This window comes from Lactuca sativa, chromosome 9 (assembly GCF_002870075.4).
Source record: "Lactuca sativa cultivar Salinas chromosome 9, Lsat_Salinas_v11, whole genome shotgun sequence".
Taxonomy (NCBI): domain Eukaryota; kingdom Viridiplantae; phylum Streptophyta; class Magnoliopsida; order Asterales; family Asteraceae; genus Lactuca; species Lactuca sativa.
In genome coordinates this window covers 128,879,786-128,900,474 of record NC_056631.2, presented here as the reverse complement: position 1 = coordinate 128,900,474, position 20,689 = coordinate 128,879,786, and the positions used below count along the sequence as shown (strand labels likewise).

Sequence of the window (20,689 nt, the reverse complement as noted above, 5' to 3'; positions counted from 1 at the left end):
TCGTATACAAGAACAAACGTAACATTTTAACAAGTAGATATGTTTTTATACCACGGTTTTGCGAGACACTAACTTCATGTACGTTCGAGTACACATTTCAAGTCCTGTATTATATACCAGAATCCCTTGGAGGGGGAGCATGGTGTTTGTGTATAGATCTATACGGGCTTGACAACCCGCGCCCTGACTGTTAGCTGCAGTCCACCGTTTGGGGTGACAAACGTCATAACATTCCAACGCCTGAAGAACGTTGTGTATAGGCATTCCGAGTCAATAGTATGGTTATAAAACTCACATGGGGTATTAAAAATGCATTGATTTACAAGGTTTTCAAACACATTGGTTATTTTACACTTACATGCATTTTAGAAACAAACATTGGTCTTGAGTGAATGCTACTTTTATACTAGTAGAAAATATAGGATTTTCTAAACACAAACAAACAAAGACAAAACATTTCATTTCATACAAACATTGTCACTTAAATACTTATGAAACTCACCAGCTTAAATGTTGATCTACTCTTTCAAAATTACTTGTATGTCCCAGGAAATCAGTAATTTCAGGTATTCATTACGCTTTTGATGAAGGGATGTTGCGGCGTCAGGGTGGGCCGATGATAATGATAGTATCTATTGTTATGGAGCAGGTGACATTAAGAAGATATCGAAGCTGTTGTGATTGACATGTGGTGAAAAGAAGAAGGCTTCTTGGTTCTTTTGTTGGTTCAATAGAGAAAAGAGACTTAAAAGAAACGTAGATTTTACTTTTTGTTGACCAAAGGGTCAAGTTGATAATTTAATTCCCTTCACTTGGATATGTCGTTAGCCAACTTGTGAAACTTGATTCTGATGGTAGAATGAAGTGGTTGATAAACAAAAGTGTGGCGGAAGTAAACGAGTTGCAGAGGAATGATAGCTAAATATATTCTAGCCCAACCATGGCCCATGCTTTTCTTCATTTTTTTACTACTAATGTTGTTCTAGAATACCAAAGTAATTAGCGGTCATTTTTTCTAACCTGCAGCAATGTACAACCAATAAAAACTCAATGAGTTGTAAACTTTTGTAGCGTACAAGATAGGGTGCCATATCATGTCTTCTTTGCTATTTAAGTTTGATTTCGTATACACCAAGAAAATACAAAAAGAGAAATATTTTTATTTCCATATATATCAAACTTGTATCCACATGGATATTATTTTTTATCAAGATTTTAAGACCCATCTTAATCACGTAAAGTAGCATCCTTTTTCTTTTAATTTAACTATTGTTAATAAAATTCTTCTTAATATGCTTAAATTCTACTCAGGCATTAATAATGATGCATATTTATGATGTTGCTTTTTTTGTTTAAACTGAAAGATGCAATATTTAAAAATAACTTTGGATATATTTTATATTAGAACCATTGTTAGGGAATGGTAAGAATAAGTTAAGCGAGACTTAATTGGTTTCTTTGATTCGAGAACAAGTTTTATTGAACCTTCCATTATTCATATATAATTTTTAAAACGTACTTTAAATTTTTAGTTGCTTTATATATCTTCACAAGTTTAGTATTACTATTTGTAATAAATTTTGAGATTTTAGAATACTTATACCCCTAATGGTAGCATGAGTTTTCCGTGTGATGTCCAAAGAAAAAAAAAAGTCAAACATTGTATTAAAATTTAGTTGCTACTAACGTCAAAGGTTTTTATATGTATGGATTTTGTTTAAGAATTTGATTTAGGTTTAACCGTAAAAAATCAGTTTTCAATTTTTCAGATATATTATAAATGAAAACATACTTAAATAATAAATATCAAGTATCAAATCATAATTAACTAAAAGAAATACTTAATTCAATAATTTTTTATAATGATCTATAATAGCAATGTAAATAGGTTGTTATAGTAATTTATGTTATTTTTGGTAAGAATAAGAATTACAAAACTTCTGTTATCGTTAAATAGATGTAAGTATATTGTTATTATGGTTAAGTGTTGAAACATCCCAAAAATACAGTCTGAAAATTTCGTTTTAAATTAGTAATAAAACCATATTTATCAATCGTCATATAAGAATCATAAAGAATGTATCTCAAAATATCTTAACAGCTGTAAAATATATCAGAGTATAAACATCCCGGGCTGAACAAATGGTGTGTGCACTGCAATCTTCCCGAGCTCCTCTTTTGAAAATTGAGTACCTGAAACCAAAACTGAAAACCGTAAGCACGAAGCTTAATGAGCTCCCCCAAACTACCACATACCATACAATAACATATAAAGAATCTACTGGACCTTGCCCACTGCATCGGACCGAAGTCCGGAAACTAACCAGGGTCTTGCCCTCTGCATCGGACCGAAGTTCGGAACTAACTGCATCGGACCGGAGTCCGGAACTAACCAGGGCCTTGCCCTCTGCGTCGGATCGAAGTCCGAAACTAACTGCATCGGACCGAAGTCCGGAACTGATTGGGACCTTGTCCCCTGCATCGGACCGAAGTCCGGATCTGACTGAACATAACATTGCATGAACATATCAACTAGCATGAATACATATACTGCATACTGCATCGGAACAGAGTCCGGAACACATAACACAAAACATGCTTGAATCACAAAGATATCATGCACTCTAACTACTGCATCGGACTGAGGTCCGGAACTAACTGAACATAGCATAACATAATCATATCATATAATATAAACACACATACTGCATACTGCATCGGACCATAGTCCGGAACACATAACTCATACCATGCATGTATCACAAAGACACCAAGCATACTAAACTACTGCATCGGACTGATGTCCGGAACTGCTGCTAACTAAACGGGCCGGAATTATGGCCATAGACCCGTTCCTACTGGAAGGAAACTCACCTCACACTGCTGAAGTCCCGCAGACTCAATCCTACACTGCTGAAGTCCCACAGACTCGACCTTAGCTGCTAGATGACAGATCCTCGATCTGTCAACATCAAAATAACACCCAATTAATATTTGGGTTCTAACACACAACTATAAATACATACTTTGGGTAATTACTACATTACCCCAAGCTTGGCTTACCCAAGCCCACGGTCCAATCCATAGACCCAAAGTCAACTAGGGATCAAAGCCCAACATATGGCCCAACTTTCCAAATTGGGCCTAATATCATACAACTCTCTAGGCCCAATAATACACCCAAGTGATATTAGGGTTTCTCATAAAATAACAATTAGGGTTAAGTGTTTCTCACTTAACCCATTAAGGGTTTATCCCACTAAGGACTTAATTCGTTAGGACTTAATCCATTAAGTCCATTATTGCTTAGATTAATCTTGCCAATGATTATTATTTAATATTTCACTTATTAAATAATTCTCATGTGTGTCCTGATAATTTCTCAAATATTAAGATTTCCTAATTCACAATTCAATCCCAATGGCCCAAAAGTGGGTCCAAAAAGGTCCAAGGCCCAAATACTCCTAATTAGGGTTTTCCACCCAAACATGGCCCAATAGGCCCAAAACCGATCTCTAAGCCCATTAGGGTTTGCTAGCGGGGCACCACCCACTACCACCTCGGGTAGTGGTGGTTGATGGCGGCGGCCACCACCTTACGGTGGTGGTTTGGTTCTTTTTTTTCATTATTCTTGCTGATTACAGTTACAATGCTTTGAGCCAAAATAAACACACACACACAGCCACCCTAGTGGTGGTCGGCGGTGGCTCGTGGTGGCGGGGACTTCTCTTGATTTTCCGGCCAACAAACCCAATCATACATCACAAAAGTAACAGTCATATGCCCTAACTAATTACAAAACAACCCTAGCCACCCACCTGGTGGCACACTGCGATGGCAGCCACCACCGTGAGTCCTTACAGTTCACAAAATCTCCAGCAGCAGCGAACCTGAGACGACCGCAACAGGAACAAGGAAGGTGGCGGCGAAGGCACAAATCACCAACGCAGCAGGCGGCGACCTTGTTGTCGTCGAATGGAAGCAACAACGACGATTTCAGATGACAGCAGCGACGCACAACTCGTCGGACCTCACTCTTGCCGGCAGAAGAAGCAACGACCGCATCGATGTAACAGTGCTAAAAGCACCAGTAGCGGTTAGGGTCAGCGTTCGATGGCCCTAGCGACACCGGCGACGTGGCTGAAGACGGAGCAGAAGAAGAGAAAGGAGAAGGAGCATCCGAGAATGCTATCACGCTGCCCCGATGTCGCCCAGGTGGTTTCTTCGTTCGCTCATAGCGTCATTGGCAAAAATGGTTGTGACGGCGTCTTGACAGTGAGGCAGCAACCAGCGGTCGACGGAACTCCATCTGACCGGAACGCAAGAGGGGAAAACGGGATGATGGTGGCTGGTGAACACGAGTGACGGCCGATGCACCTTAGGGTTAGGGTTACGAGGAACTGACGGGTTTATACCCGGTCACATGGGAACTTTGGCCATAATTCGCTTCCAGTCCCTCATATCAAATTCCTTTTTTTTAACTTTAGCCCAATAATTACACTTTAGCCCCCAACCCCATAAAATCATTTCAACTTTAATCCAGTATTTACCATTCAGCCCTTCGCTCCAACATCTCTTTAAATTAAATCCTAATTTTACCAAACAGCCCCTCCCTCAACAAATCCTTTTCAAATTAGGTCCCAATAATTAATATGGAGCCCCCGTCTTCATAAATACTTACAAAGTGAATCCGAAACTTACATTTTTAACCCTTGACTACTAAAATTGTGACAATTAACTCCTTGAATCCAACATCATGCTATATGATTATTGATTTTAGGGCTATTATACAATCATTAATTTATTTATTTATTTAATAAACGGGGTGTTACAAGTGTGTTGCATATGTTGGTAAAACAAATGATGTTTTATTTTGTTAAGGTCTACATTGGTAATGTAGGTTGAAAGTAATTGCAGAAAGAAAACCATTTGAATGCTCATTGTAATTTGACATTTTTGAAAAAGTTATTTGCACCCGTCGCTTGGCGCGGGTAAACGGCTAGTGTGTGTTTATATATATATATATATATATATATATATATATATATATATATATATATATATATATATATATATATATATATATATATATATATATATATATATTTATATATATGCAAAAAAAAAAAAAAAACATTCTTTTAATTTATATATGGTTTAATTAGGCTTTAGAGCAAAATACAAAACAATCAATAGTTACAAACAAAAAAAACAAAACAAAAACAATTATAGATTTTTATTTTTTATGGTTTCAGTTTCAGCTTTTCTACACAACTGCTAACTTCCTTTAAAATCATGTGTTCATTTCCAAAATTTCTCTAAAATTCAATCAAAACCCCTCAAATAGCATTCTTTAAACACGATACATCTTAGGATGGGAGTAAGCCTTCTTACTAAAATAGCCACTCAAATATGAAGAGATCGGTGTAGAACTCAACCTCGAACCTCGTACTAAGCAACACAATTACTAACATTTCCCAAATTCCTCTAAAATTCAATCAAAATAAGAGTCATATGTCACTGTTGTATTAAATTTGTTGTAATCAAGTTACTCATGCATATTTTAACTGGGTTACAAAAATAAGATTTGGTTTAGAGTGTAAAATTGAATGATGATTGTTATTCAAGAACTAAACAATAAGGTGACGTTTGGTTTTTAAAAGGTAAAATGTGTTTGGTCTTTTAACATGTCTTCCGAATAAGATGTAGACTAAAAGTTTTTTTTTTGTATCTTTGTTTTCATAAAAGAAAGCATGTTTGTTTTTTAAAGTCTATGGGTTGGTGTTGGAGGTGGTGGCGTTGGTGGGCCGGTGGTGGTGGTTACGGTGATGCTGATTGTCTCATTTGTGTTGGTAGAGATGTCCGTGGTAGAAAAAGAAATATTACATTGGGGCAAAAACTCAGAAAATGTTTTCCAAAAATAGAAACTACTATCTTTTAAAAATATATATGTCAAAAAGACGTTTTTATACCTTGTCTTCCAAAAAACAGTTTTTTCCTCAAATGTATGTACCCTCCGTATATAAGTGATCAAAAAGACCATTTGCCAAAAAAAAACACCTAATACTATGTTTGGTGGACTAGTTGGCAAGCCGAGTAATAGTTGAGAATCAACTGCTATCTAAAATATTTGTTGTCAACCGATTAAAAAAAACAAAATTTTATAAAACTAGTTAATAAGCTAGCTGAAACATATAAAAAAAAGACATAAAATGACATGTACTAGATTGAATTTTTTTATAATAATTAATAAAGGGTAAATTTTTGTGAGCTTGAAAAAAGCTCAATAAATTTGTTGAAATATTAGTCTAAATTGGCAATGTCTTAAAATTTCATAATTAAGAGGCAATGTCTTAAAATTTCAGATTCAGACCATTTGTTTGCGTATTATATTTTACCTCTTAAAATGAAAAATACCTCTTATTTTTTCAGAGAATAAACGAAGTCTGAAAAATAAAAATAAAAAAAGAGACGTGCTTCCTTTTTTCACTATTTGCCCTAATCAGATTGATGTGTCTTATTTTTCCCCCTTGCATCTGCTTGCTTCGCCTCGTTACTCCTCAGCATCGGACGTCGCCCTAATCGCCGAAGTCGTTGCACCCAGCAATCGTCTCCTTCCTCCGCCGCCGCAATGTTTGCCATCTCCGTCTCGTTCTTCTTCCGACTGCAGTAGTCAATCGCAGCAGCCAACAGCAAGGTATTTTCTGTTTCCTCTTCTGTTTCTTCATGCTTTCCCTCGAATTAATTGTTTCTTCTTGTGTTTCTTCCTTCTTTCCCCTCAAACTTGAACATAAAAAACCGAAATTGTTATGCTATTATGCTATTAATTTTTTATTTGTTCAATAAAAATCAATGTTTGATGTTATGGTCGATTTTGATGTTATATCATCGAATATGAATGAGTTCAATGGATATCATGAAATGTTGATGTTGAATATTTTATGTTATGTTTGATTTTTTATACTCAAATTTTTATGTTTCATGTTTTTGTGTTTGAGTATTAAGCTGAAATGTTGTTGATGCTAGAGTTGTGACATAATATTTATGTTTAATGCTTTAGTGAAATCATATATGCTCTTGTTGTTATCATGAAATATCCATTAGTTTTGCTCAATTGTGCATTTGTTTTGTTGAAGTAGTTGTTGAAAATGTGTCTTTATATTGCTTAAATTGTTGTTGAAAATGTGTATTTGCATTGCTTAACTTGTTGCTAAAACATGCATTTTTTTTGTTTGAATTGATCAAAGAAAGGGGAGAAAAGAAGGATAGGAATTAGTTGGAAGGTTGAAGGTGTATAGAAAACCTTTCTAGAAGCTTGTTTACGTAAAGTTATAGTTAATGGACGGGAAGGGAGTAGTTTGAAAGCACTATCTTGGAGGAATGTAGCTGAAACACTAAAAATTGAACATAACTTTATTGCCGACCAAAAACAAATGAAGACCCGCTATGACTACCTAAAGTCAAAGTTTTATGCTTTTTTGAAGTTAAAAAACAAAACCGAGAATGTATACAATTCAAACCAACACCTTCAATCTTTCCAAAGAAGAATGAGAACTAGAATCGAAGGTATTTTGTTAATTTATAAAAACTAGATTATCATGTTTAAATAATAAAATATTTTTTCCAAACAGTCAAACAAACATGTGGATTCTTTGAGACGCACGCCACTACCGTACCCCGACCTTTGCACACAGTTGTTTGAAGGCGCGACTGCGACAGGCATTCATAGTTGGGGACCAAATTCTACCCTTCCCCGTCCTACTCAAGAGTCAAGCCACTATAGTTTGCATGACTGTGATGACATCGATTGCACTCAACAAGAAACTATAGGTCTCCGTGACGAGTCATCCGCTCAATCAAAAAAACAAAAGACTACAGATACGGGAAAGAGTCAAAATAAAAGTAAATATAAGCGTAAAGATAAGGGCAAAGATGTATCGAATTCAAGATTGCTTGAAATCGGGGAAGATATTGCCACAGTTGCTAAGATATTTGTGGAAAAGCATGCTTCTTCAAATTTGGATGCGTGTATGGAAAATGTCACAACTAGGAATTTGAAGCCTTGTAAACATTGAACAATGATAACAAATGTAAACCAACAATGGGAAAGCATGTAAGATGTTTATTCATTAACAACCAAATCTCAATCAAACACATCATATATGCACTACAAATAGCCAACAAACTATTGAGAACCAAGAAATCCTTCTTTAAGTCCATTTTGGACTAGGATTTCCTTATTGGGCCCAATGGACCAATAAGCTTCCACTTGGACTATCTTGGGCTTAGAACTCTTGAATGGGCTCTAATTGGACCTACTTTCATTTATTTTAACATTTTGGGCCATATTGGGCCTAGAATGAAATAAAACACCTTAATGGACCTCATTGGGCCATAACTAACCTAATTAGCCATAATGGGCCATAAAAATCATTTCTTGATTTATTTTGAGCCAATAGTTATCTAAATTATCTATGATTTGGACTTAGGCATTTAAGGGCCTAATTCCTTCCTTTTTCTCTCCAAATCTCGGCCCAAGCCCAAAAGAAAGGGAAGAGTTGACTTCTTGCATGCAACATCATTTTTGTATGGGGGATAACTAAGCATTACACTTCAAACATCCATGCACTTCTCATCTTTCCATGCAATCTCACTCTCTCCTTTCCTCTCTCTTTTGTTCTCGGCCGACAACACAAAGAAACACACACACCTCACTAAAAATTCTCTCTAAATCACTTAAGACACCTCTCTTCCTCTTCATCCAAAAATCTCGAGTTTTGCTTGTGATTCAAGAGGTTTTCATCAAGTGGTTCGCATCTTTGGTAAGCTATCTCTTTGATTCATAACATATCTCCTTCATTTTACCAACAATCTTCCTTATCTCATACAACGATTGTGATCTTGCACCTTAGAAACATCTAAGTTTGAGATCCTCCAAGAAAGGTTGCTAGGATCGAATTCTTCTTCATCTTTTCCTTCCAAAATCGAAATCACACTCAAGGTGAGTTTCATACCCCCCCCCCCCTTCATTTCGGTTTTTATGAGTTTTATGGGGGAGAATACAAGAAAATGTGTTGATCTATGTGTAAATGTATGCTATGTGTGATTTGATGCATGTATGTGTGTGATAGTGTTTTGTGATGAATATGTTATCAAAAAGTGTGTAATAACCGAGATCTAAGACATGAGAAAGGAAATAAACATAACTTAAGCTATTTTCCACTAATCAAGTCAAGAAAAATAGTTCATAAGGTTAGGATAAACATACTTGAACATAAAACCCATTTTTGGGCTTAAATTGTCAAAAATACAAACTTGGGGTAAAAATCAACAAGTCACGGTTCTTGAAGGGTAAGAGGGTCCAAAACAGTTTCTATAAATATTTTCCTGATTTTTAGAAATTTATAAGGACTTAAAATGTAAATTCTTAACCTAATAGGCTAATTTTGGGCTTTTCGGCCCAATAAGCCCCAAAATGCGAAATTTTACAAGTTGAGGGGCTGGAAATGAAATTTTCTGTAAAACAGGGAGTAATTAGCATAATAAAATGTTTATAAGGTTCAAAAATGCTTTTCATTATCAAAAAGGACTAAAAATGCAAACTTTTTAGATTTTGTGCCAAAATTGTAAAAGTTGTAAAAAATGGGTCCTTAACCGAGAACCACTATTCTAGAGGGGCTGAAACTATCAACTAAATAAACTTTGGGGTAAAATCGTGTTTTCATCAAATAAATCATACAAAAGTGTCAAGAAAAGTGTTTTAAAGACTAAAAATGAAATCCTTTTATATAAAAGGACCAAAAGTGTTATTTTTATAAAAGGATGAGTAATTAAAAAGGGCCAACACTCTACTTACAAACAATCAAATTAAGATACAAGATCCGCGAATTACCGGCGAAAATGGAAAACAAATACACTCTCAACAATACATATCGTTACCAAACGAATTGATTCGGTCTCGAATCAATAACAACACAAAATCGTTAAACCAAAATAATTCGTTAATCACGTGATAACTATAATAAGTTAACATACAAACTTTGGGCTTGAAATTTTCAAATCTTGCTTGTTGGGCCTTGCTGGCCATCAACATGATCTTTGAGCCCAAAGGGATTATGCTTACGTGATATTGGGCCTTTTATGACCCAATTCCACGTAAAAGGACTTTCAATAGCTATAATGTGTTATTGGGCCCTAATGACCCATTAGTACTGCTAGTGAGGTCGAGAAGTCAAATGCGAGTTGGGCCAAGTGTCTTTCGCATTCCCGATAGCCTTGAATAACTCCTGGTAATAAAGGGGGCTTCGTACCCTCCTTTCTCCTCGGTTGTTGGGCTATGAGAAAACAAAGTAAACAGATTTAGGACGATAAACAATAGTAATCAGGGTGGGTGGATTAAGTGAGTAGTAACGACCGAAGCCTTCAAGGATCGTTCGTAATCTGTAGTTATAAACTAGTCATTTTCCTAATGCGCGATTATAACAACTCACAAACCCTAATTAATCCAACGCCACCCGGGTAATCAAAAACAATTGACATATCGGTATAACAATAAACAAGTCATGTATTTTACGTATTGGGAAAACATCGGGTTTTCCTGGGAAGTTCAACATTTTCACTTGTGTGACGTATACAAAGTTCAACAACTATACATGTTTTAAAAATCAACAAGCATATTTACGGATCTTCACACCTTTTTTTAAACAAATACTCTTTTCAGAAAATATCGGATTTTCTGGGTTTACAAACTACACCAAATCATTTTACTACAACATTACTCATGAACTGACCAACATTTCATATGTTGACGTTTTTCAAAATAACTTGTATTCTCAGGTAACAGGTAAGCCGAAGAATAAGTATCAAGTTATGTCATGGTGTTTTGCTTAGATTATCTATCGAACGGTTTATGTTATGAAATTGATATGACTAAAACAATGTAATGGATGTAAACGATATCAGTTGTATTATTTCAATGCATGGTGATGAATGATGTTATGATTCATGTATAATCATTGTGATGGTATTCAATTTAAGTCACAAGAGCCCTCGGACGTTTCCGCCGTCTGGTTCGGGGGTGTGACAGAAAAGTTGGAGAAGTTAGGATGGGGAATATTTGATCCAAGATACACTACTGTTGTTGATCTTTTTGGTGAAGGTGCGGATAAGAGACACGTGTCGTTAACCATTGATCCAACTATTTGTGAGAATTGGGTCAAGACTGTTGGAGCACATTATGGAATGTTTTGCTAAGTAGATGTTTTGAATGTTTTGATGGTTTTTTTTTTGGATAAGTACATGTTTGGTTTGAACTAGATGGTTCTTTTGGATTGCTTGATGTTTGGTTTGAACTAGATGGTTTTTTTGGATTACTTGATGTTTTGTTTGAACTAGATGTTTTTTTGGATTATTTGATCTTTGGTTTGAACTAGATTTTTATATGACATGAATGACTTGATGTTTTGGATGAATTTTTATGTTACATGTTGTTAATATAATTGTTATGTATTTTCAAAATAACAGATTGCTTATGGATTCGGATGAAGAAATTGCATTTTTCATTTTACTATGTTGTTATTGGTTAAATCTAGCATCCAATAGAATTGGAAGGGCATTTGATAATGATTCAGAAATGAGCGGTCATCAACATACACAAGAATTGTTACATGGAACTTCTAAACAATGTCATGAGCTGATGCGTCTTTCACGTGAAGCGTATGTACTTTTATGCAATCATTTAGACGAAACAATTGGTTGCAAAGTAGTAGGCATACAAGTGTTGAAGAAAAGATGGCTATGTTTTTTACAACTATAGCACATAACAAACGGTTCAGGATTATCAAACGAAGGTTTCAACACTCCACAGAAACTGTACATAGATGCTTTCATGAGGTGCTAAATGCAAATATGATTTTTGCAAAAGAAATTATAGTGCCAACGAATTCTAATGCAACTGTGAATTCCTCAGAGAGACATCGTAGGCTAAAAAAATATTTACTGGAGCAATAGGTGCGTTAGATGGAACTCTTGTACATGCAGTCGTGTCTGCTGATCAACAACCTCGTTATAAGGGAATAGAAAAAGGTGAATGCTTTCAAAATGTTTTAGGAATTTGTGATTTTGATATGATATTCACATTCGTATGGGCCGGTTGGGAGGGTATAACACATAATTCGCGAGTTTTGAAAGAAGTTGCATTTAACCCGACTTCAAGCTTTCCGTTTCCTCCTCCAAGTTTGTAATCCTTTTTAAATTTATTATAAAATACGCTTTTAAATTTCTATACATAATACTTCTTTCACTCATGTGTATAGATAAATATTACATTTGCGATGCTGCATACACCAACACTCGTGGATTTATGACTCCTTACCGTAACACGAGGTATTGGTTATCTGATTATCGACGACGACGTCCGTTAACTAAGGAAGAAAAATTCAATCATGCACATGCGCAACTCAGAGATGTTGTTGAACGTGCTTACGGTGTTTTGAAGGCGCGATTCCCAATCCTAAAGCGAATGACTCCTTTTCCTTTTTCAGTGCAAAGAGATATAGTCATTGCTTGTTTTGCAGTCCACAATTTCATAAGAAAATGCAATATTCATGATGAGTTATTTATGGCGTTCGAGGAGAACGATGGTCAAACACAAGGGGTAGCGAATGATGGCCAAAACGTACACGATATGGAATGGGGTTCACAAAGCAATGAATACATGGTTAATTTGTGTAACCAGATTGCGAATCAATTGGGGTCAAATTAAATTTGTAGGATTTTATTTGGATTTTAGTATGATTTTGTGGATTTAAAAATATTTATGTTTGATTTGGATTTGTATTTGTATTTAATTTTGATTTATGCTAAATCTGGATTTTATATGGTGTTTATATTTTTTTAATACCTATTTAAGAAATTTATTAGGTTATTTTCTAAACAAACAGTTGAATTCAATAAAAAAAACAAAAGGGTAAAATGGTCATTTTAATAATTCAACACAACAATTCAGAGATCCCAACCAAACAGCATGTTAAACATTCAGCTCTTAAAATTTCAGACCCTCTTAGAAATTCAGATCTCTTAAAAATTCAGATCTTAAACATTCAGATCCTGCCAAACAGCCCCTAAGCCTTCTTACTAAAACATAAAGAGCCACTCAAATATGGAGGGATCGGTGTAGAACTCAACCTCGAACCTCGTACTAAGCAACACAACTACTAACTTCCTTTAAAATCATGTGGTCATTTCTCAAATTCCTCTAAAATTCAATCAAAATAAGAGTCGTGTCACTGTTGTATTAAATTTGTTGCAATCAAGTTACTCATGCAAATTTTAACTCGGTTTCAAAACTAAGATTTGGCTTAGAGTGTAAAATTGAATGATGATTGTTATTCAAGAACTAAACAATAAGGTGATGTTCGGTTTTTAAAAGGTAAAATTTCTTTGGTCTTTTAACATGTCTTCCGAATAAGATGTAGACTAAAAGTTTTTTTTTTGTATCTTTGTTTTCATAAAAAGAAAGCATGTTTGTTTTTTAAAGTCTATGGGTTGGTGTTGGAGGTTGTGGCGTTGGTGGGTCGGTGGTGGTGGTTGCGGTGATGCTGATTGTGTCATTTGTATTGGTAGAGATGTCCGTGGTAGAAAAAGAAATATTACATTGGGGCAAAAACTCAGAAAATGTCTTCCAAAAATAGAAACTACTATCTTTTAAAAAAAATATCAAAAAGACATTTTTATACCTTGTCTTCCAAAAAACAGTTTTTTCTTCAAATGTATCCACCCTCCGTATATAAGTGATAAAAAAGACCATTTGCCAAAAAAAAACACCTAATACTATGTTTGGTGGACTAGTTGACAAGCCGAGTGATAATTGAGAATCAACTGCTATTTAAAAAATTTAATGCCAACTGATTAAAAAAACAAAATTTTATAAAACTAGTTAATAAGCTAGCTGAAACATATAAAAAAAGACATAAAATGACATGTACTAGATTGAATTTTTTTTTTTAATAATTAATAAAGGGTAAATTTCTGTGAGCTTGAAAAAAGCTCAATAAATTTGTTGAAACGTTAGTCTAAATAATTTATTAAAAAAATAATAATAATAAAATATAAAATAAAAAATAATAAAATAATAAAATAAAATAAACTTAAAAGGTACTTGTTGATTTGTGAAACATGAGAAAAATAAGTTTAAATTTGTGATGCCAAAATAATAATAATAATAATTAAGAAAATATAAATTAGTAAGGTATGAAAAGTTTGAGAAGTTGATAAATACAAAATGACAAACAAAACTGAATTTCAAACCTTGGTGGGTAGTGAAATATGAAGAAAAAAACAATGGTCAAGAAACTGAAACTTGGGTCTCGCTAATCACAAAAGCTTGAATAAGACTCTGTGCGGCATGAGCCTGCTCGGGTGTACCGGATATTATGATGAGAGTCTCTTTTTCTCCGGGTTTTGGATCGGTTATTGTAATCCGCGCATCAGAAATCTGAAAACAACCAACCAATTATAGCATCATACTTTGCAACCAGTCTACCTCCATACCATATAAAATAAAATAAGGGAATTCTACACATAAGTAACCATTTATAGCATCATACTTTTCTTTTTCAAAATCTACACAGTTATAACAGCACTCACTTCACTGGTATTAGGTTTTTCAAAGTGCAAAGAAACAAATTAATGCTATTTCTTCTCACATACCTCACGGATTTGTTTCAGACATCCACCATCCTCTCCATATATACAAGGAACAACATTGCGTGGGACAATCACTTCCACAGTAGTGTTTGTAATAATAGCTTGGTGGCTTCCTCTGTTACACAAAGCAATTAAATATACCTGATATATTTATTTATAGTAATGAATTGAAATATATATATATATATATATATATATATATATATATATATATATATATATATATATAAAGAAGAAGACCAAGAGGTACACACCCTCCAAATCCACCCATTCTCCTTTGGGGGGCTCCCGCTCCTCCATATTCAGAAAACCCAATAGCTCCACCTTCAATACCCTGTTGTATGTATATCAAATGTATTTATTATCCACACCAACTTTCATATCTTGTCTAATAACTTCACACTTCACATTCCTTTTCTTCTAATTAACTCTTCTATTTGTATAAATTATGTCTACCAAAAATTCAACATACATGGGGATGTTTTTTTTTTTTTATCTGTCACATGCTCACATGCTTTGCTTGGCAGGGAATTCAATAACAAAATTTAAAAACTTACTGTTTTTTTATTTAGACAAAATTGCAAAAATGGTCCCTGTGGTATGCAAAATTTTGGGGTTTTAGTCCAAACCCCGAGTTTTTTGGATTCATGGTCCTTTTGGAGTGGTTTGTATGTGAAAATAGTCCCTCCGAAAATTGAAATGACTATAATACCCTTGAGTATTTATTTTTCATTTTTCTTTCATTTTTAAAATTTAATATTTATTTATTTTAACAATTAAAAATTAATAAAAGACAGCGACGACTCGTGGGGCCCCCTAACGCCGAACAAAAAAAAAGGTCTCTCTCTCTCTCTCTCTCTCTCTCTCTCTCTCTCTCTCTCTCATAGTCAAAAGAAGACTTTGATCCTAGCTCAGAAGGAACGCTAGCTATATGCTTAACACATGCAAGTCGAACGTTGTTTTCGGGGAGCTGGGCAGAAGGAAAAGAGGCTCCTAGCTAAAGGTAGCTTGTTTCGCACAGGAGGTGAGAAGAGTTGAGAACAAAGTGGCAAACGGGTGCGTAACGCGTGGGAATCTGCCGAACAGTTCGGGCCAAATCCTGAAGAAAGCTAAAAAGCGCTGTTTGATGAGCCTGCGTAGTATTAGGTAGTATTAGGTAGTTGGTCAGGTAAAGGCTGACCACGCCAATGATGCTTAGCTGGTCTTTTCGAACGAAGATCTTCGATGTCTTTACCTTAAAAAAGCTGAGGCTCTCTCTCTCTCTCTCTCCAAAAATAAAAAACCCACCATTCCATTTCATGACTGAGTTCATGTTCGTGATTTCCAGGAAACCCATCATTCCAAAAATCAAAAACCAAAACCCAATTTCAAATAGATATACATTTCTAGAAATAAAAAATAAATAAATAAATAAATAAATAAATAAAAATAAAATAAAAAAACAGAAATCAAATGTGTGTTCTTCAGGAAACCATTTTTCTGTTTGTTCTTCAACCCAGAAATCAAATATGCAAGTGTTCATCTCTGAGTTTATGTTCTTCATTTTTAAGAAATCCATCATTACAAAAATCAAAAATCAAAACCCAAATTCAAAAAAACATTTCATAAATCGATCAAAAAACGAATCCAAAGCTGCAAACACACATCCATAGACACATACACACCCAAATGTTGTCTTTCTTCTTCTCAGTCACAAACCCAAACACCTCATCGAGTGTGGCCTGTTCGAATTGAGAGCCAATCTTCTTCTCCAAAATCGATTTACAGTCTTCGATTTTGATTTCGGGGTCAAATGATAAGAATCATAGGCTGAAGAATGGGGCTGATCGCCATAGCCACGAAGAGGGTTTTAAGAAAGATATGAGAGATTTGGAGGAAATCTTATCGAAAGTAAATCTTATGGCTGAAGAATTTGTGCCCTTTCACTCTTCAAAAACGTTTATAATAAGGCTCTACTACAACCATTATCTGTTGCTACTCACTTCGGTTATGCTGCTGTTAATGATTCCTACTCCAAAATAGCCATACAGCTATGGTGCAAGAAACCTTAAAGGCATCAAAACATTAAAAAGAGAAAAGAGAAACCTATGGTGAGAAGCTGTTGAATGAACAGATGACCAAAACAGATGAAATACAGAGCTTCAATGGAGCCCTAATCACAACCAATAAATTTGCCGATAGGAAGCCAAATCTTTTTTCTCTCACTTCAAATCCACTGCCTCTGTCCCTCGTTCTTCTTTAAATCGCGACTATATATGTGGGGATTCTACTCTTCAGCTTCCAGAGTGTGTTTTGTGGTTTTAATTTTTATGTGTGTTTATTTGCTGGGGAAGAAGAAGCAGGGTGAAGAGAGAGAGAGAGAGAGAGAGAGAGATGTGGGCCCCAAATTAGTTAATTATTTTATTTTTCATTTAAATTAAATAGAAAAGACATTAAAAAATATATGAGAAGGGCATAATAGTCTTTTCAGTTTACAGAGGGACCAAAAACACAAAGAAACTAGCTCAAAAGGACCACTAATCCAAAAAAGTCGTGGTTTGGACTAAAACCCTAAAAAAATGTATACCACAGGGACCATTTTTGCAATTTTGTCTTTTATTTATATCTATATACTTTTTGGGTACTGTAGATATACATAATTAAACTTTACATTCCAATTTATTTCAATATATATATATATATATATATATATATATATATATATATATATATATATATATAGAGAGAGAGAGAGAGAGAGAGAGGATACTTTGGTCTTTTAATAATAAAATAAAATAAAATAGATCTGAATTACTGCTAAGCCCCCCACAGCTGCACATATTCTAGAAGGGGTAATTCAGTAAAAGAGAAGTAATGAGATTGTTTTTCTGATGAGGGCAAATCTGGTATTTACGTCTTTGTTGATGTGTCCAGATACACTATTAGTAGTGGGTGGGTATCTGTTCTGGGAGAGACTAACCTTTTATATGTGGTAGAGATTTTTATCAAATTGTGTTTGAGTTTTTGGTGAATTAAGTAATACAGATTTTTGAGTTGTTTGATTAACTATTTTATCAATTGTTTGTGTGAGACTCACTAGAGCTTAGCAGTTACTTTAGGAATGGTGAAATCCATGAAACATTAAATTGTTTAGCAAGAAAACATGCATTTTGAAAGGATTAAAATAAATCCGCAAACAAAGGGTTTAGGAAAAAACAAAACAGTAGCAATGGTATACCTCTAATATTAGTGAAGTAGTTAGTGTACAAGGGGTAAATTGGGAAATTAAAGAAATATTTAATTTAGAGAGAAGGATACCTGAGGAGCCCATGGTTGGTGGGGGTGGGAGAACCCTGGTCGATCATGCATAAATGGAGGGGGAGGACGATCATCAAAGCGGTTGAAAGAGGAGGAGTACCTTCCCATTCCCATGTATGATGATGGAAAGGGTGGATTTGGAGGATGATTCATGGAGGGAAATGCATCCCGAAAGTAATGATTCCGCAAGGCTGTGGTTATTTGAAAAAGGGCCTCCTGAACTGCATCAAACTCACCATTTATCTGGCTCAAAAAAAATAGATAGTTAGTGTGTCATGTCGTCATCATTTCTCAAATCTATACAGCACTCAATAGAGATAGAGATAGAGATAGAGAGAGAAAAATAACAATAGCAAACCTGAACTACTTCTTCATTTTCAGCAGCATACTGTGGAGTTTGATCCTTTCCTAAAATACGAATAAAAGCCCCAGTTGAGTTTCTCATTTCAGATATAACTGCACCACCCTTTCCAAGGATACATCCAATCTGATGTGCAGACACTATGACTTTTGCTGTCACTGCCTTTGTCTCAGGTGCAGCCCTAAATATCCTTGTCTGTACACGAAGAACTGCATCTTGGGGAGCACATATGCGCTCATCTGGGACCTACAATACAATAATACATCACTAGTAAGTAGGGTTACTTTTACACTTTACTTCCATTTCTTCAATGTAAGTTGATATATATATATATATATATATATATATATATATATATATATATATATATATATATATACATACAAAACAATATTCATTGCTGTAGTATAACAGATTGAAATTTGCAGAGTAGAATGGTATAATTAGGGTACCGCTGGTCCAGATATGACAATGATGCGGTCATCTGACCCAACACTTCTCTCAAGGACTTTAATGTCACATCCAGTCTCATGCTTAAGTGCCTTCACGGTAGCCCCTCCTTTTCCAATTACACCTCCCACCTTCTCATCAGGGCATATCAAACGGTAGGTTAGCATGTCTGTGAAAGGACCAAAACGCCCTCCCTCACGATGCCCTGCTCGTCCATTTGGATGATGATGTGGATGTGGATGTGGATGTGGATGTGGGTCTTGCTCACAAATATTATTGCTATTGTTCACAATCACATTGTTGGCAGGCAAAGAACCACTCTTGTCCCGATGTGAAGCTGGATGATCCAGAAGCTGCTGTGAAACAGATTCAAGCGCTTTCCTAACTGCACTCACTTCTCCAGAAATCTGTTTGTTATTTAACAAAAAAAAACTTTGTGAGTTTGATGGGTTATATAATAAATCTTGATTGAAAAATAAGAGCTTACCTGAACCAATTCGTCACAAGAAGATGCACATGCAGGAAGTTTATCCCTAGGAAGAATCCTTATTTCGGCCCCGCTTTCAGAAGCCATTTGCTTGATTACACCACCAGATTTTCCCAAAAGACAGCCCACTTGAGTAGAAACTACAAGTAGCCTCACAACAAATGTTTCTTCATTCATCTCTGCTTCTCCTTCCACCATTCTTTCAAACACACATAACAGACCCTTCTGCACACAAGAAGCCATATCTTCCTCATGTTCTTCTGCATCATCAGCTTCCTTCTTCTGATCATTTGAGATTCCATCAGATCCTTCAATCACAATTACTCTGTCATTGCAGCCAGGGATCGTTTCCTCAACCCTGACATTTGCACCACGTATCTTGTTGCCTTCTTTTCCGATTACACTTTCAGTTTTAGAAGCAGGACAAACCACCCGAAAAACAATAAATGATGTATTTTGGGAAGTAGTATCAGTTGACTTCTGCAACTTCCCTTTTCCATTGGCTTCTGAGGCCTCACCCTCATCAAGGCCCCTCTTTGAAGGCGTTAATTGAGATGACATATCAAACCCTAGTACCAAATCAAAAGAAATTTTAAAATTATTGTTGTTGATTGAAAATTAAAAATTCTTGTCAATATTTCAGAAATGTAAGCTGCTAGAATCAATTAAGATTCATAATTCACCAGATATAAACAACTGTTGATTACAACCAGGGAGTAATATTAAAATTAATGATAAGTCCATATCTTCAATTCCTAATACAATGTATCACACTACTAACTGTCACAAGATTATTGTTTAACATGAGTTCAGTTTGGTGTTTCCATTGGCATCCAAGAAAAAAAACCTAACTATAAAATTCCAGCCGAAAACAAAAAATGATCTTTCAATTCTATACTATATGTATATATAGTGTGTATACAGACAGTCCTCAATAAACCATATAAACAGTACACAAATTGTGGGTTCAAATAATTCCTGATGTTGAAAAATACACTTACACACACATATGCTAGTGTAAACAATAAACAGATTGCGAAAAGGATTTGACCTAGGTTTTAAGGATACCTTTCTCGACGAAGACGACGAAGGATGATGGAGAGAATGATAGCGCACTCGTCAGGTGCTTCCAAAGAGTTATCTACGTGCCAGAAGAGTGATTTAAGCGGTGGGCAATAAGGTGGCTGTTTGGTGGTGGCGTCGCAACTCTGGACACGGTGAGTCACGAGGGAGGCAAGCTTTCAGTCTCGATGAATAAAAGATAACCATACGGGTCACGTGCATCTGGCAACTAAAATGGGGGTAAATTACACCCGTCCATCCTCTATAAATGCCAAAAAAAAAACATGTTTAGTCTTTATTTTAAAAAATTACGCTTCATCCCTGAA

The 20,689-nt window shown here is 35.2% G+C and overlaps 2 protein-coding genes across 2 annotated transcripts; both read right to left on the bottom strand.

Annotated features, from left to right (window-relative positions):
• Positions 1 to 2,011: 2,011 nt before the first annotated feature.
• LOC122195885 (uncharacterized) lies at positions 2,012 to 6,642 on the bottom strand. The gene is made up of 5 exons (XM_052767787.1): positions 6,601 to 6,642; positions 3,819 to 4,078; positions 2,875 to 2,962; positions 2,288 to 2,503; positions 2,012 to 2,193 (listed from the first exon to the last, which is right to left on the bottom strand). Exons 1-5 carry the CDS (start codon positions 6,640 to 6,642, stop codon positions 2,095 to 2,097), a joined length of 705 nt encoding a protein of 234 aa, XP_052623747.1. The 3' UTR covers positions 2,012 to 2,094.
• Positions 6,643 to 14,185: 7,543 nt separating this feature from the next.
• Positions 14,186 to 20,576, bottom strand: LOC111909551 (KH domain-containing protein HEN4). The gene is made up of 8 exons (XM_023905348.3): positions 20,370 to 20,576; positions 19,302 to 19,870; positions 18,817 to 19,221; positions 18,362 to 18,610; positions 18,004 to 18,246; positions 14,961 to 15,040; positions 14,710 to 14,821; positions 14,186 to 14,494 (listed from the first exon to the last, which is right to left on the bottom strand). Exons 2-8 carry the CDS (start codon positions 19,860 to 19,862, stop codon positions 14,345 to 14,347), a joined length of 1,800 nt encoding a protein of 599 aa, XP_023761116.1. The 5' UTR covers positions 19,863 to 19,870; positions 20,370 to 20,576; the 3' UTR covers positions 14,186 to 14,344.
• Positions 20,577 to 20,689: the final 113 nt, after the last annotated feature.